Source organism: Neopelma chrysocephalum, unplaced genomic scaffold (assembly GCF_003984885.1).
Source record: "Neopelma chrysocephalum unplaced genomic scaffold, ASM398488v2 Primary Assembly neopelma1_102, whole genome shotgun sequence".
Taxonomy (NCBI): Eukaryota; Metazoa; Chordata; class Aves; order Passeriformes; family Pipridae; genus Neopelma; species Neopelma chrysocephalum.
The window spans coordinates 479,145-493,143 of record NW_020897765.1 but is presented as its reverse complement, the minus strand read 5'-3'; the positions used below and the strand labels follow the sequence as shown (position 1 = coordinate 493,143).

General features: G+C 37.4%; 1 protein-coding gene across 5 annotated transcripts in view; it reads left to right on the top strand.

Moving 5' to 3' along the window:
- Positions 1-13,999, top strand: part of MYO3A (myosin IIIA) — a 119,892-nt gene that overhangs the window by 31,865 nt on the left and 74,028 nt on the right. For all 5 annotated transcript variants that reach the window (XM_027695694.1, XM_027695692.1, XM_027695691.1 and 2 more), the window contains one exon: positions 705-804. In XM_027695694.1, coding sequence (XP_027551495.1) covers positions 705-804 — 100 coding nt within the window. The remainder of the gene's footprint in view (positions 1-704; positions 805-13,999) is intronic.

The following is a 13,999-nucleotide window of genomic DNA, read 5'->3' as shown; positions in this document are numbered from 1 at the left end:
TCCTTAAATGAATGAAGATCATGTCCCTACTAATACAGATCACTATATTCTGTTATAGTGGTGTTTACTGAAATCAAGGTGATGTGTAATTCAGATGGTTCTTTTTGAGCAGGCAAGGTAAAGAACAGTTAATCTGTTTTTTCATTATTAAGAGAATGAACCATTTCTGACTATTGATCAATTTTCTTAGTAAATACAGTTAAGCATCAAAATTGCTTTTCTTTTGAGAAGTAGCAGAAACATAATTAAAATACTGTCCAACTTCTTATGTCTGGATCCAAAGTATTTTAATAGTAAAATATCCACATATCTAGTGAATTCAAACACCACTGCAAGAATTTTTTTTGCTCATCAGGATCAAGTGTCTTTATTCATCATTTTCTTGTAATTGAAATTTTACTTTCTCCAATGAAATTTAGGCCTTAGCATCTTTCTTTATGCTCTAAAGGTATAATGTAGGTTTATAGTGCTATTTTTCTGCTTTCATCTTAAAATTTCTATTTGACATAAAGTTGGGCAATTAAAAAATATCTATTCCCTGTGGTGTGCTAAATTGTTTTCCAGTAAGAATGACATCTCTGTGGTTTTGCATTAAAAAATGTTTTAATTTTTTCATACTTTTCTGCCACTTTATTGTTTCTGCAAATGTATTACAGAGGACAGAGCTGTTATTAAAAAGTTCATGTTTACATCTCACCATCCAGGGACTTCAGCATTTGCATGAAAACAAAACTATCCACCGTGATATTAAGGGAAATAATATCCTTTTGACCACTGAAGGAGGAGTCAAGCTTGTAGATTTTGGTATGTTATGTTTACTTATATATACAACCAATGTTTTACATATGAAGTATGGAAAATAAAATAGAGTAAACAGACCAGAAAAGATTAACTATGTTAATTTTTTTTTAGGTTTTGAGTTCTTCATTAAAAATCACTTGGATAACCAACGTTCCTTTTTTTAACCTGATAGACATGTTAATAATTTTAGTAATGCTGTTTCAGTAGTATGGCTAACAAATAGAAATTATAATATGGTAGTGGTAAGTGCCCAATGCTTTGGGGCACACTGTAAGTGAGGTGGCAAAGTGAGTTAATAGGATTCCAAATGAGGTTGATGTTTAGTTCCTCCAGGACCATGCACTGGGACTCATTGAAATTAGAACCTGATAGGAAAAAGCTTCATGTTGTATAAGAGAACACTTAGAACTTATCTAAATACATATACTCAGATGCATGTATTTCATTAGTTTGATTTCAAACAAAACAAGAGATAGTTGAAGACAGTAGATGGAGGAATATTATATAGGTAATCCCCACTTTCCAAAGTCTGGGAAGACTAACAGATTTTGGCAAATCTAAATCTATGAATTGGCATTAAAAGGGTCTGTTCAAGTCTCTTAGGCCTAAAGTGATTCTTGAATGCTGTCACCTGGTGTCACCACCAAAAGGGAAAAGGAGACACAGGTAAGTGGATGGAACCTGTTATTTATCAGCCATACTACAGTGATTTGCCTTAAAAGTGTATTGACTCTTGTTTTATATGAGGGGTATAAAAATTTGCCATGCCTGTTGTTATGAACTATTATCTTCTGATAACACACTGTCTTCTTATGTTTGAATTTATTTTATTGGTCACTATTTTATAGCACAGCAGGCACAGTAAATATAATATTCCATTCAGCAGATGGAAAATCTTTATTTTTCCTTTGCCCTCCTATTTTTTTAATGAGATTGATTCAATTGATACATAACAATTGTTTAAACTAATAATTTTAACTACCTTTAGTATAGTATCTTCCTGACAGTAGATTGTATTTATGCAACTCTCATTACTTCACACACAGAATCCCCACAGCTGTTAGGATTAGTAATTCTTCTGAAATGTCATGTACTTCTGTTATATTTCTCAGATAAAATCTTTCATTGGAAAGTCTGAAAGTTTAATGTGAGGCAAAAATCAATATTTTTGCCCACAGGCTTTTAATGTGTTGTGGATACTAATTTTTTAAGGTGTTGAAGGCAATTAGAGCTGCATAGGATCAATGCTTCTGAAAACTAATTCACTTATGCAGATGTCAAAACGTACAAGCTGTAGGGATGAGGACCTGAATTCTTTATTCCCCAGGTACTGCAATCTACTGATAAGGCTGTAATTGAAAAATAATCTTAAATTCTTGTGGGAAAATTGCCATGCCAAAACACAGATTAGACCGTGTACAAGAAACAAATATACTTACACACACATTTATGTGGGTTCAAAAGGGGCCTGCAATACCTGCAGCAGTCCTTTCTCTCAAAGGAATATGAGAATGGCACCTTAGCTTGGGAATGGATTGACATTTTCCCTGGCTTTTTTTTTTTGTCTTTCTCAAAAAAAACCCCACCCCAATCTTAAGCCAATAATTAGTAGTTTCAAGTGGAAAAAATTTATACAGTCTTCACAAAATCACCATGGAAGACATACTGGTCACCCTTCAAGCTGCTGTTTAAGGTATTCAGCTGGGATTTGGGGGATTTGTGTCTTCTACTTAAGAGGATTTAAACTCACAGTAATCAGATTCTGAGATCATTTTTTAGCCAGGAATGTGAGTTGATCAAAATCTCTCATGTTGGCACTGCTACAGACTGTTGTACATAAACATTTATTGGATCAGGGATTGAAACTCATAGCCATCTTTTATTATACAAGCCTGTGAATTGGCTTCAGAATAAGATAGACGCACAGGCACAGTCTCCTTTTTACCCAGTAAATACTCAGAGGAAGAAAAATTTTTAGTTTAGGGTGAACAAATTATTCCATGGGGCCAAACAAACAAAACCAACCCAAATAATCACATCATCCTTTCTAGTGTGCACACAAGTTTTCTGTTGTGGAGAGGGGAGCAGAGGCAGTGAACCAAAGATTCCTTCAACCACCAAACACACATAACCAAGGAAGTGAGCCCTTCCCAGATAATTTTGTCTGTGCCATTCTCCTGCATGCTGGATGCTGCTGAGATGTTCCTGAAGAAGCCTTTGCTTTTCTCCCCTGGTTCTTTTTATGGCGGTTTTCTTCTGAATAGGGACATAAAACCTGTATCTGAAAGATGGGCCTGTGAAGTGTCTTATGGAACACGAAACTGGGAAAGGATCTGTTCTCGGTCTGTGTGTGTTGTGCAATCATTTAACTTGAACTTGTGCCTTTGTCTTTTCTTTTAAGTATATTTAGGAAATTTTTAAGAGTCATAATTGAAAAAAACCCACATTAATTAAATCACTTTTGAAAATGGCTTTTCTTTCCCTCATTGTTTTTGTGCTCTTTGAACTTGGTGTGTGGTGTACTGCCATTGTGAGACCTTTCTTGCATAGCAGCACCAAGTTTTCAGAAGCTTTATTTTGTGGCACAATTTATACACATTGCCTTACAGTCATTGTACCTAAAGTATTTATGTGTGCTAGGACCATATTTTCTGAACACTAAAGAGTCCGTAATGGATAACCTTCACAACACCTTTATGGAGAAGTGAATTACTTTGATTCCCAGTTAACAACTGGGGATTTGAAATTTTGAGAGACTGAGTTGCTTGAGGTGACACATAAGGTGTGTGGAAAAGCTCTCCCAAAGTCCAGGCTAAGTCTGAACTATTCACTTTTCTAGAGGTACTGATAGTTAAAGAAATGAGAAAGACTTTGGAAGCATACCATGGCCGTGCCTCACCCAGATTGTTTTGAAGAGTGAAATTTTTGCTTTCCTTAAAATTCTGCTGTATCATTACTTAATCACCCCAGTAATATTCTCATGTCTAAGAAACACCCAATACCAGTATAGATTAATGATGAAATCAAGTCCAATACCTGGAGGGAGCCCACAAGAAAGTCAGAGAGAGACTATTTACAATAGTGACAGGATAAGAGGGAATGGTGGTGAGGCAGGAGCAGGTTGCCCAGAGAGCTGTGGGTGCCCCATCCCTGGAAGTGTCCAAGGCCAGGTTGGATGGAGCTCTGAGCAACCTGCTCTAGTGAAGGGTGTCCCTGCCCATGACAGAGGGTTTGGAACTAGGTGACCTTTAAGGTCCCTTCAAAACCAGGCCATTCTATGATTCTATAACATCTCCACATCAAAGCTTCTGCGGCTTAATTGCTTATCAAGGAGCTGCCAGATAAAGTTTTAGTTTAAACTGTCCAAGCCACAAGAATTTTGAAATACTGTTACCAGTGATGCATTCTCTCTCCTCACATCCATCCAGCAGAGAGAAACAAAATAAGTTGTATTTTCTACAGATAATGAGTAGCAGCCAAAGGGATCTACTGTAAGTACATCCCCTGATCACAGATTCAGTCCCTAGTTCATTAAACTTCTAAATACATTAATAATCCATATTTTCTTTGTAAGAGAAGAGGGCTGACTGAAAGCAGTCTCACTACCTGAACATTTGTGGGAATTAGCTGTTAAACTGTTCTGACAGAAAACCTTTGGGTTAGAATCTTACACCTGCAAATCACAGCAATTATGCTCCAAGCAAGGAGCATCCTTTATCGCATCATATACTAGCATTATATTCAAGTGTAGCTGCTGTGTTTTCAGTACAAGATAGGGATTTGATAGAAAAATATACATTTAAATATAATTCCCTGCAGCACTTTCAAGAGTGACTGCTATATAATCTATTGTATAAAAAGAACTGGAGGCAAGCAAGGTGTGAATTAAATTCCTTTTTGATAAATATTCTTAATTATATTCACAGTTACTTATTAGTGTTCTGGGAAGGAACTCTTTTACATCCATTTCACAGAACTCTGGTTGTATGCGGTGGATTGATGTTAAAGAGACAGATTTCAAATCAAATTTTAGCCTCTAAAGGTGCAGAAAAGCGCCTTATGAAATTTTCAAAATCTTTCAGCATGTAAATCAAAATAATTGCTATATACCTTTTGAAAGTCATGTGACGAATTTGCTGCCTAAATATCTGTCAGTGTCTGATCTTTTTCATCAGTTAAAAAGCTGACCTGAAGTCACTTGCACACCTCATCTGTAATAAAAATTCATATATTCATCTGCATCTTATAATGTGTAACTAATTTCATGGGAAGCTGAGGGTAAAACATCTGCTTCTGCTGACGAATACTTGCTTCTTTGAATAATTCCTCTCAATTCAGTTTCTTTTCTTAAAATCAGGACACTGCACAGGGCCTTTCATGTATTAATGTTCATGTAAGACACAGTTCTATCATGTACTGTTCCAAAATGGGAGAAAAGAAACTTAGCTATATTATTATTGTTATTATTTTAACTGTGCTCTGAGAAAGTCCAAGTGACATTTCATTTTGAAAGATTTGAAGTTATTTCTGAAATCCCCTGCCATTACAGCGAGTCTGTGAGTTTGAAAGTCAGAGCTTTTCATGCTTATATGTTATTGAATGAAGAGAATCCTAGAGGACACAATTCCCTATCAGCAAACTAGACCAAGTAGCTGATGTGTCAGGAGTCATGGAAGAAAGAAACATTTTTCCACTAAAAGTTTTGAAACCCTACAGTCACATGGCAAGTGATTCTTTTAGCTACAATGAGGAGACTGTAACACTGATGGAAAATTTCTTTTCAGCTATGTTTTTGAGGGTTGACTTTGTGGGCTGATCATCTTGACCAGGAGCACAGGTAGCTCATACTTCTTTGGGCCCACTGAAGCCTGCTGTCAGAGACTAGAAATATCTCAGGATGAGCAGCTGTTGCCTTGGAAATGTCCAGAAAAAATATAAGTGTAAATTAAACTCCACTACTTTGGAAATGCATAGTTTTCCAGAAGCACTTTCTTGCTGAAGGCCATGCCTTTCTATGCATCAAATAAAAACATGCTTTCATACCACATGTAATTAGACTTTTGATGTTATTACTATGAAAGATCATTGTGAAAAAGAAGAAGTAAGACAGTTAGATGGATATTAGAAATATTCAAATTCCCATAAGGAAAATAAAATGTAGGAGGACTCATTAAATCTTTAGAATTCAAGCCTATTTCTAACTAACTACATGAGATCCCATGATTCCCCATAGTTTGCCCAGTACTGTAACTGTGGGAAAGGGGATATTGAAAAGGATTAGCACTGTCCACTCTCAGTTGTTTCTCAAGCGTTTTCTTAGTGGTACCTAAAACTCTCCATCATTAGAGGCTCTGGATAAACAATGCATAAGAAACATCTTAGCTTTTAATAGGTAAAGCAGGTTCCAGTGAAAGACGTGGAAAAAAGGTAACGCAATCTCACTGCTGCTGGCGGATGGTGGAAAATTACAAGCTGTGCTGCATGCACTTAATAGAATAATGACTTCAAGGGTTCCTTTAGTACTGTGGATAAATAGATTGCATAATTAAAACATGTATTGTAATATTAATGAAATATATAGTGAAAGTAAGGTGATTTTTGTACTTCAAGCATGCTTAGTTTGCATTTTTCTGCTTTTGTTTCAGTGATGGATTTAAAAGTTTTGTTTGAATATTGTCTTGCCATTCCAAATGCAGTTTCAGGTATCCCAGTTTGCATGCAACTAGCACAGTTTTATCATGGATAGTAGCCTGAGTCAATTAGAGATTTAACCTGAGTATTACTCATTGGGGAAAAAATGGATTGGGGGAGAATACGATATTGCTTTATTTAGACTCTGAAAACTGACATTACTTTGTTTAATACTTTAACTATTTCTTTTATCTAACTTGGAAACTGCAAGTAGACAGAGGTCAGCTTTTGTGTTTGAAGTGTAATTCAATTATTATTTTACTATGGAGAGAATGATTATTCTTCTTTTAAAGCTATTTGAAGCCTTCCAAAGTAAAGAGCCAAGGAAATCTTAATATTGGCCTTCTTCAGATGGCCTTCTCTTTATTCAAAGTTGCAATTTGGTGAAACCAGTCAATGGTCAATGGTAAGACACTTCTTTGGTAGTGTATTTTTATATTATCTCTGTATTTACTTTAAAATGCATACATAATTTCATTTGTGCAATACTAAATGAAAGTAATAATTTCATAATTCAATTGAGTTATTAAAATAATTTTTTCCCCTAGAAAGAGTAATTCTGCCAGCATTCTATTGTTTTTCTGTAGTGGTGCACTACTTCTTCTTTACAAATTATGGACTGTTACTAGTGCTTTACCACCGCTAGTGATCAGTAACAACTGATCAACATAAGTTAGAATACACAGGTGTTTTTGTTTTGTTGCATGATATTTATGCCTATTCTGATACAGAAATACAGAAATATATTTAAAATTCTGTGACTGTACTAAACTCGTTGAGTTTTTGAAGTGTAGATGAGCCAGCAGCTTCTCTAATGATAACGCGAGAGAAGTAAAATCAGTTACACTGTACAGCATGTCCCAAACAATGGAGTCAATCTCAATGTAATTAATGAGACTGTGGTAAGACTCTTTCTTAATAGTTCCATCCACTTAATTGTTCACCTTTCCTGGTTTTGTGATGCATGAGGGAGCTTTCTGCTGATCTTGTGGGGGAAAAAATATCTGGAATCTTGCGTCAGAGATTGGTGGGGAACCACAGCACTGAGCTTCATCCTTTCCCTGTGACACCTCACCAGCCCTCATGTTCTCTTGCTGTGAGGCCTCTCCCTACCACAAATAGCCTTGACAGATGCAGTTTGTTGGCTGATCACAGATCAGCCTGGCAAGTATCTGTGGCATGTGGCATTGCACAGGGAGGGAAGGCTCCCAGGACTGTGCAGAGAATGCACGTGGTACAGGTCGGGCTGCAATGGACAGGGAGTATAGAGCCACCTTGTGCTCAGTGAGTAGGTTGAGAAGTCAGTTGTGAGTGATCCAAGTTTCAGTGCTGGGGCATTTTAATATCTGTCCCTTTTAATATACATCATGTTCAGCTGAGATTGAAGAGAAGCTCAGCATGACCTTGAGTAGTTTTTTTCCAAACTTTTGTAGATTACTCATTCTGGAGTAGTCAGAATATCCCATTTCATCCTTTTCTGCTTGCCCTGCATTAGCTATAAATGCTGTCAGAATCGTTCTGCAAAAAATGAAACAATTAATTAAAATAATTTAATTTGAAAGTATTCAAAAATAAAATAATTTTCTTTCTGCCCTTAGCTTACTTTAAGCAATGAGTCATAGCAAGGCTTATATTTGCCTTAGTCATCCTAGCATGCATCCATAATAAAGCTGTCTGCTTCACTGATTCAGATCAGAACCAGACTGTTATTTTGTTGTCATTTCTGCATACCATATAGCATGGTATTCACATGTTGCTGCTAAAAAGCATTTACTAGGAGAGTATGGCAGAAGCCAATAAAAGTAAAAGACTTTGAAGAAAGCTTTCCTCATGAGCAGCTTGTCAAACTGCTTTGAACCCAATCAAAGTAATAATTCCAAATTTTTCAACCCAGGGTTAGCAGGGATAAGATGGATTGCGTTGACTTGAGCTGTGGAGCCTTTTCATTGTTGAATGTTTAATTCTTTGTTGAGAGCTTAGTCCTTAAAAACTTATTTTATGGGCCATGTTTGAATGAAAACCTTTGTGCTGTCCAGTACCAAAAAACAGAAATCATGTGGCCAAATGCTATATCCAGGATAAGCTGTTCATTTGGTCTTTCAAATATTTTCTTCTATTAATTCACATAAAGATGTCACTGATGGCTTAAGCATTAAAGAAGCTTGATGCTGAAAGCTGGTATCATATGCCAGAGACACATGAAGTGAGAAAATAACCCTTTCTGTCCACCAAAGACTTCCTCTTGGTTTTCTCATGGATCACAAAATAGTAATCTCTTGAGGTTATTAGAAACCCTCTGGTCTCATCTGTGTATATTAAAGCCCATTCATTTTTTACCTGAAAGTTGATCCCAATGACTCATTTGTACTGAAGTATTCCAGTCCTGAGGTTTTTTCTGTTCTGTTAGCACAGGTGTTGCCATTATCCCTGATTATCATAACAGGAAAACCATGTCATAGAATGATGAGAAAAATCTCCAGGGCTTTCCAGTCATACAGGAAAAAAAAATCCTTTTGGGGTCTCAAAGTGGCAGTCACTAAATCTAATTTATAAGGAAGGCAGTATCTGAGGAGGAGGACTTTCCTCACCATCATACTACACTAGACTGCATGTAGTTGTGCTAATCCCTGAGGCTCTAGGGAAGGCTAGTTCTCGTATCTAAATGCATCTGGCCAGTTGTGCATCAGGAGAACAAATGTTCCTGTGCATCCCTTTCAGGAAACCAGCTGAAGCCCTGAAGCATGAGATTTGATTAGAATCATTGATGTTGTGACGCACTGAACTGTCAGGAGTATGTGGAGGGGAGTCTGTGGTCACCTGTTCTCCTGGAGGCCATGGAGAGAGGGCTCAATCAGAATCACAGACTAAGGGAAGCTGGAGTATGCTGCCACACCATCCTACCCAGTCTGTAATACAGTCTGGATTTCTTAGAGAAAGAAACTGTATTAAACCCTTTTGTTTTAAAAAGATTAAATATCTCAGAAACGTAGTGAACATCCTGCCTTTTTTTAGGTCACCGTTTGCCATTTTATTATCAGTATGTACCTTGTAATGATTCTGTATCTGATTTAGGATTTTAATTTTTTTCCCTGTATGTTTAAACATGTCTTTTCTTTGTCTTTAATCTTTGAGGTGAGCTTAGTGTGAAAGATACCGGATTTTGATTTCTTTAGCTTCCATTTATATCACCCTATATTTGGTAGTACAGATTAACTTTTTTATCTCCCTTTTACTCCACACCTCTTGGTTTTGTAGTAAACCTGTAGTAGTCTCTTAGGCAGTTCATATACATGGTCTTCTTGGATACTAAGCTTTTGATCTTTCTAGAGTTGTAAAGGGCCATTTGGTTATCTTTTGGATATGCCTATTTCAGTTAAAAAATTGCATCTGCAGTGTGTGTTTTCAAGAGGGTTTGGGAAACTCTATGTGCATTAAAATAAGACATAAAGACAGAGAATGTGGTGACAAAGGATGTAGAAAAGGCTGAGACACTCAATGTCTCCTTTGCCACAGTCTTTACTTGCAAGATTAGCCTTCAGGAATCCCAGGTCCCTATAACCAGTGGGAAAGTCTGGAGCAAGGCAAACTTACGCTCAGTAAAGGAGGATCAGGCTAGAGATCATTTAAAAGAACTGGACCTACACAAGTCCATGGGATGCACCCAAGACTGCTGAGGGAGTTGGCTGATGTCTTTGCAAGACCACTGCTGATAGTCTTTGAAAGGTCTTGGAGATTGGAGGAGGTTCCTGAAGTCTGGAAGAAAGCTATTGTCACTCCTGTCTTCGAGAAGGGCAAGGAGGATTCAGAGAACTACAGGCTGGTCAACCCCACCTTGATCCCTGGGAAGGTAATGGAGCCAATAATCCTGGAAATCATTTCTAAACATATGAAGAACAAGAAGGTGATTAAGCAGCATGGATTTATGAAAAGCAAGTCATGCTTTTTGACTGATTTGAACCATTTTTTTTGACTCGTCATTTTAACTTTGTTTCCTGTTTCTTTATTTCCATCTTATTGGTAAGAACCTGGTTTTAGTTTAAGATTTAATTTGAGCACTTGTTACTGAACAGAAGTTCTCAAGCATGCTTTTCTCGCAACAGTTCACCCAAGGAAACAATATTGCCTCTGTGCTCTTCTCACTTAAAAGTTTACTTTTGAGGTCAGATAGTAGTCTATAAGGAATTCTGAGTATTGATGTTGTTTCATAAAGCCTCTGAAACATCTCTTATAAAGTCATCAAACCAACCCCTCTTGTCCTTATGGTCCATTAGTAACATTTTCTATTAAATATCTCTATGCTTTCTATCCATGCTAAGTAATGAAACCTGGGAGAAGTTCTCTGATCTTCTCTTACAGTCTTAGTGGGGATGCCACTATTTGCAATACAGTTAAATGTGGTTACACACCTGGTGTGTTGTGATGTTTGCCATTTGGACTGCTTTTTTTAATCTTGTTCTTTCCCTATTGTCTTTTGTCATATGGAATATGAAGGAATTGCATTGGTTGAGGGTTTTTTTAGCACTTTTTCTGCATTTCAGCTGATCTGTCTGAAATATTTTGTCTGGATATGTACCATTACTCCAATACAACCTGGAAGAACAAAACAAAGAAATGAGTGTCAAAGATAGCGGCAATTACAGAGGAATTGAGTTATAACTCCACCACTGTTTCCTGTCTGCATCCTGACAAGAATGGTGGCTTCTTCTCATAGTGAAGCTTAAGGTGCTAAAGGAAAACCTGAAACCATTAGGACCTGTTGCCTCCAGATCTAGTAAAAAGGTGGAGTTGAGTGATTTATTAGGGACTGCCTTCACACCTTTGGGCAAAGAGGCAAGGAAGGAGAGGCCACTTTTTGCATTAAACCACATGAAACAGGAATGGCAAAATATACCTGCCAGCAGGCTTAAGAGGGATGTCGTGTAAAATTCTGCTGCTGTTTTACATCTATTTCTCTAGGAGATTAAAGAAAGGTTGGGAAATAATTCAAAGCATTTCAGCCTGTTTCGATCTGCAAGGTTACCAGCGTGAGCAGTTTTTGGTCCAGAGACTGGCTTGAGGAGTGATGGAGTTGCATGTTCTTAATCTAAGGAAAGTCACAAAGAGGGTGCTTTGGTAGTGAAGTTTACATTGAGGGCACAAATAAAGAAGGGATAGGGAAGAGCTAGCCTAAGGAGTGTAAGGACCTTACCCTTTGGGGTAAGGTCGTTATGTATAAATACAGTGGCTAATGTGTTGTGAATGTGTCTCCCTGCCATGTGTGGAATGTGAATTTAGTACAATTTACTAGGGCTTGCCCTTCCCTCACTAGAATCAACCACTTAAATGTGAATACTTCTGTCACAGGACATAATTATAAAGTGATGTTGTACAGCCTCCCAATTTAGTGTCTGCTCAGATTGGGCACTATGAGACAAATCTTTCCCAATAATAAGGAGCTAATTTCTGCACTGTTTTTCTTTTATTGAGTGCTAAGGTCAGAAATAGGTGGCTTTATTTGCAATGTTATTCCAATGTGCCAGTTTTTGCAATGAAAAGCTTGAATAATACTTATAGTATAAGTGTCCTGCTTTCCAGTTTTTATTAGTAAAATTATGTCTGAAAAAAGAAAAAAGAAAAAGCAGCTATATATCCACAATATTTTCTTTTCGGTGTGCATTGGTACCATTAATGCATTTATAAAGCTCTTAACTTCCATAAGATTTATAATTTGCTTGTAATAAAACACCATTTTATGACATATTTTAGGTTTTCTTAGGACAATAATTTTTTGCAGCAAAGCAGTAGTAAACGGGGAGGAGCAAGATGTTTTTGTTTGAAAATATAAAAATATATAAGTTTAAAAAAGCTGGCGAACTGTATGGTTGACTGGTTACTGAAATGCTGGAAGAAATGTTACTAAGTATGGAATTACGTCATCTTTCCTCTATACACAGAAAAAGCCCAAGGAAATATCATTTGTCATAAGACCTACACTGCATAATCTGAAATGCCACTTTAATGCTAAGAGCAGAAGTATTAAAAAATCCAACCAAACAAAAAGCACACAAAAACCCCAAGAGCCTACAGAAAGTAGTGGTGAGCAATTCAAATTAAATCAGTTTTTTACAGAAATAAAAGAAGGATGAGGAGGAAAAAATTTTTCAGTTTATTTAATAATTACAGTTCAAAGAGTAAAAAACAACAGTGCATAGACAGACAAGATTGAATACATGAATGTTCCTTATCTCTACAGAAAGTTATGATTATTTATAAAATCTGACACCAGAATCATAAAAATTCAGTTAGTGCCTGCCTTTGCCTGCAGATCTGAATCCCATTTCCTTGTGCAAGACTGCAAAAAAGAGCTTTACACAGGGGACTCCCACAACACATAGGAAGGGAGAGGGGAGACTAGCCTCAGCTCCCTCCAAACCTGAGGATCTCCTGTAATGATGTCTGCTGGCATCACTGCAATGGTTTCAGACCTGTGGTGATGTGTGCTTACTAAATGACATGTTTTTCTGAGGGCTCAGAACAGCCACAGACTCTGTGAGCCGGAAGCTGGACTTCAGACAACTCCTTGAGGTGGCAAAAACAAAGCCCCTGCTTAGCTGAGCTGAAGCAGGATTGATGGACTTTGTGCTAAGACTCACATTGTCCTGCTTTCTGTGGCGCATAACACTGTGTATTGGACTTTCTGTAGAGAGAGAGAAAAAGATCCAACTTCCTCAAGGCTGGTATAGACTAGAGGGAGGCAGCCACAGAAGCAATGGTTGCACTTGTCTCAAAGGAACAGGCCGGGTCTTTCTTGCTGCCCTTATTTTCAGACATTACATTCATTTCTGTGATGGACAAATGTAGATATTTTATGAATCAGAGCCGAACACATAGCTTTAGAGTGAAAAAACAGATCAAGCTCTCCATGGTTTCCTGACTACATTGAAAAAACCCAAACCAATCAAATTCTTCCTAGACAGAGGTTTACTTAATATTTCCACTGGGCAGTTAGTGTGAATTGCTCCTGTTATGAACCATCTGCAGGGTTTTCAGGAAGATAAGGTCAAGCATGTTCAAACCAGACAGAGTTGACACTGGCTGCTAGTGGTGCTCGCTGAAGCTTCATGTGTTTCAGAATAATGAAATGGCACTCACAGAGTGAAACGGAGCTGTCCTTTTTAAAGAGAAAGCAGATAGGTTTATGTATGAAGACAAAATAAGTGAGCTTCAGTGTCAGGCAGATGGAGGTTGGAGCATGTATATGTAGAGCATGGGACCTTTCTGGCCATCCATGATATTAACATGTTAGAATATGCCTCTGGTGGATCTCAGTGTTGGCTATTACTCAAATGCATAATAGTTTAGGACTTGCTAGCTGAGGGGCTGTTTCTCTCCATGTGTGGACCTCACAGTTATTTGTGACTCATAAATCCATAATAGTTCAGGACATGCTTGCTGAGGGGCTATTTTTCTCCATGTGTTGTACTCTTCCCTTTGCATGCAGTAGAGTGATTTCCAACTGATATACCCT